The 4216-nt window shown below is 34.3% G+C and overlaps 1 protein-coding gene across 1 annotated transcript in view; it reads right to left on the reverse strand.

Moving 5' to 3' along the window:
* RPGRIP1L (RPGRIP1 like) overlaps positions 1-4216 on the reverse strand; it is a 116826-nt gene that overhangs the window by 108374 nt on the left and 4236 nt on the right. The window contains 2 exon segments of the mRNA XM_006148378.3: positions 2324-2465; positions 4096-4183. Coding sequence (XP_006148440.1) covers positions 2324-2465; positions 4096-4180 — 227 coding nt within the window. The 5' untranslated portion in view covers positions 4181-4183.

Consider the following 4216-nt stretch of genomic DNA (forward strand, 5'->3'; position numbering starts at 1 on the left):
TTTCCCTTGAGGCATATCCATTAAGCATGCTTTATAAGGGATATAGGATAATAAAAACCAAGATCCAAGAGTACCACAAACGTCCTAGTAAAATAATCAATCGATTAGTTCTTTTTTCACCTAATTCTGAGAAAGATCTGTTATTTTGGTCCAACAGAGCCACACACTCTACCTAACCCTTGAATGAGTTTAAGGTCTTGAGTCTCATCCAATGGTTTATTCATATAAATAAGGTAGTCATTCAAATAAGATGTCAACCTAAATACGTGCATTTTTTGTTATAGAGAGACTTTCACATAAAGGTACAGATTACGGTCAAAGGAAGATATAGATTTAATATAAAAAGCAGTCAACAGCAAGATGATGATCATGCCACAGTCCCTTTTCTTCTAGGCTCCTTGGGATTTTGGGTATGCATATACATGCGCCCTGTGTGATTTACAAGCTGCCAGGTCCAGGACTCAACTGTGTGATTGGCCATGTGGGATCCAGTGCCTTAACCTCCATGCCACCTGCTGGCTCTGATTTGATTATATTATGCTATTAATGCATGATAATGATCTGTTAATGTATGAGTATTTATTTTAAAAAGTGCTTTAAAAGGTATACATTTATACTAAAGAAATTAATTATATTTTAAAGATACATTTAAAGACAGTCCCTCCTGTGTATCTAAGGTCATTGTCAGTTGTATGAGAATAAGGTGGAATATAGAGTTTTGGGCCACTGTGTTCCCTGGATCACTACTCACACAGCTGGTAAAGTAAAATACCAAAAGGTTAAATGGTTTGAACTTACCAGAGGCTAGTGGCAAAGATTTAATAGAACACATACATACGACTTGACTCCTAGCCTAGTTCTTTTTCCATTAAACTACACGGTTTATTATTGTTTTTAAAATTTCTGTCTAAGACAAATTACTAACAAATTCAACTTGTGAATTCAACTCTTTTAAACTGACCAATTAGGCTTACAAAAAAAAGTGTTTGGTGGTCATAGTCTACACATGCCTAATTTTAACTGGCTGACGTGTGTGCTAGTGGTCAGAAAGAGAATGTTTGAAGTGAGTCTTATGTGTTTTTTTTTTTCTTTTTTTCTTTTTTTGGAGAGGGAAGTGAGTCTCATGTGTTTTTTTTTTCTTTTTTTCTTTTTTTGGAGAGGTTTTTGCTATAGGGTGCATGCGCTTGCCAGAAAGACAGAGAGAGATGGAGAGACAGAAAGCAAGAAATCACCCCCCATGGGGGATGGCCACACCGCAATCTCTTCTCCTCCATTCTCCTCTCGGGATCTTGGGCAGGCACGCATATGCACCCAGTGGGAGTTTAAGCCACCAGGTCCAGGATTTGAACCACGGTGGACTACATGGGAGTCCAGCAACATAACCATTATGCCAACTGCTGGTCCTGTGAGTCACATGTCTTGACAGCAGCCATCACTGAGATCCAAAAATCAACTCAAAGTAATAGGCCTGCACACAGCAGGTCAATGGGTTGTTAAAAAACATTCCATGGGAAAGAAACTGAACTGGAAGCACCTCTTTAAGAAGAATTCAAGGTTGAAAAACCTCATCTTTCTTCAATGGCTGTCTCACCTTTTTTTGAACCGGGAGCATGACTATGAATCTAAATCTGTTCATGCTTACAAATGTGAATGAACTTTGTTTGTTTATTTTTAATGCCGTACATTGAGAATGTAGGCATAGTTGTTTTGAATAAAAAAGAATTACAGGATATCTGTTCTTTAAACGTCATCCTTGTGCACATTTATTTACTGCACATAAACAAAAAGTGAGAACAAGGTCGAATATAGAGTTTTGTTTCTTCAGAAACAGAAGAGATTCTTTGACATAAATTCAGAATCAAGACTTAGCCCGAGCAAAATTAAATATATTTCAGACACTGAAGTGATGTTTTCATTAGTAAACCCCAAATCTTAAGAGAACATCATTCCAACAATTTAGGGTAGTTAATTACTTCTTAAAACTTTATTTAAAAATTTATATATTTATAAAACAGATGCTTTGGCTATTTGTTTATTAAAGTATAAATACTAAAGTACAACTTATTTATAGATAAGGTACCATCTTGGCACTCTTAGCTATTAGCTCTTTCAAATAGCAATTTCAGACATAATAAACAAGCATAATCTTTTTGGTTTATTATTCTAGTTTGCAAGATTTTCCATTTTTAAAAATTATAATTCTTTACCATCTGCCTTGTTCCAAAAAAAATTCAAGGTGGGGCTTTCAATTAAGTTTATAAAAAAGAATATCCTCCAAACTTTACAGAGTAAAGAAAAAAAGCTAAAAGCTTTTTATCATAACCTTTTAATTTTATCCTCTTGCTTGCGGGCATGCTGTTTGAGTAAAATGTTCTCGTCATGCAAACGCAAAAATCTGTCTTCCAGTTCCTCACGACTGACTCGGGACACTGCCTGTCGAGATTTCATTGTTCGTGTTGAAGTTTCTGCAAAAATACCAAGGTAATTAGTTGTGGGGTTACTTAAAATAGTTTCTACAAATACTTACTGTTGCTATTAATATAATCCCTGAGCACGCTTCTTACATTGTTTCCTTTGTGACCTACAATTAGGACTGCTTTAGAAAATGTTATAATATTGTTCATATCAATGACTTGAGATGAGAATAAAAATCTGTGTTATTGGTACTTTGTATACAGTATTAGGGAATTGGAGCAACAATAGTGTCCATTCAAATATACATACGAATAATCATTCTGTAGGAATTTAAGATGGAGCGCTGATTCAGCACAAACTTTTCAGTTTATAAGCTGAATGTTAAAAAAACAAAATTAAAAGTCAGAATATCTGAAAGTTTCTTTTTTTTCCTTTTTAAGCAGAAGCAAGAGTTAGAATTTAGTGAAGGCAATATGACAACACACTTTTCTGAACTATGGATGTCAGATATAGGAAATAAATTAGAAAATTTGGGAGATCAAACCAAAACGAACCCTCCAAAAACCCTAAAATTAAAGACTCATTTAAAAGTGCCATAGCTTCTCTATATGCTATCTCTTATATCTTGAAAGAACTTTTATATCCTTTAGCATGTATATATGCTTAAATCTGGTATTTTCTATATCATTGTGAAATAGGTCAATTTTTAACAGCCCTCTAACAGAAACAAAGAATAAACCGACAGAGATTAAAGTCCTGGGTGGGTTACAAAGGATAAGAACTGAGTTTATAGAGTATTAGACTCAATAAAAAAGTTTTCGTACTTAAGATTTATTTGTATTTTAAATACCTGATAGTCCCTCAAAGTTCTAAAGCAAAGCTTTTAACAAGGAAATCTGTATAGTCAAATTTATCTTTTTTCAATGACCAATACATTGACCACCTTTCTGAGGTGGTTCAACGTGGCCACTTACCCTGTTCTGATTAAAAGGTGTGCTAAGATTCTTTAGTGGAATATATTTTAAATCCCTACTCTTCTCAAAAGCAAACATAATGGCACAAGAGGATGGCTGACACATTGTACACACAAAAATAAACACGGTTCTATACTTGAAGTTGTTCTTTAATGCAGTGCTTTCATTCTCAGTTTGAAAGTGCTTTTTAGCTCTACAACAACCACTAAGTGATAAAAGGATAAAGAAAACCTTTAATGTATACTAATTTGATAAAAAAAAGGTCACTATCACTTGCATAAACAAGCCACTTTGAGATAATCTACTTGAAAGGGAAAAGTTTTAAAATATGGCATTTCCTCCCATATAAAACTTAAAACATAAAGAAATGTCTTCATGGTGAATATGATTTAAACCAGGCAAGTCAGTTTGGAGGCTTGAAACTCTCTCTAGTTTCTACTGATGTGTGGAATTTTAAAAAGATGATTTATAACAATTCTTTATCTGAACAGAGGGGGATTTTACATTTTCTATGAGCTGTTGATAATGGATACAAACAGTAAAATGCCACGTGTTCCAAAGTCTCCAACTTGTTGTTTAGTCCAATCAAGAGCGATATAGTTATTTAAACGGTTAGGTTTGTATGAATATCAGAAATACTTTAAATTAAAAGGAAAGATGTCAATGATCAAAGTTCATAACTGTAATAAGTAACATCTGGCCATACCTTGTAACCCTCCCATTCCAAAGAGGTTTAGACCCGTATCTTTCACAGGCAGGTCTCCTGCAGTCTCATCAGATGGACCAGACATAGCCTATCTACGAAGAAAGGAAAATTGAAACACACT

The sequence above is a fragment of the Tupaia chinensis genome, unplaced genomic scaffold (genome assembly GCF_000334495.1).
Source record: "Tupaia chinensis unplaced genomic scaffold, TupChi_1.0 Scaffold000235_1, whole genome shotgun sequence".
Classification (NCBI taxonomy): domain Eukaryota; kingdom Metazoa; phylum Chordata; class Mammalia; order Scandentia; family Tupaiidae; genus Tupaia; species Tupaia belangeri.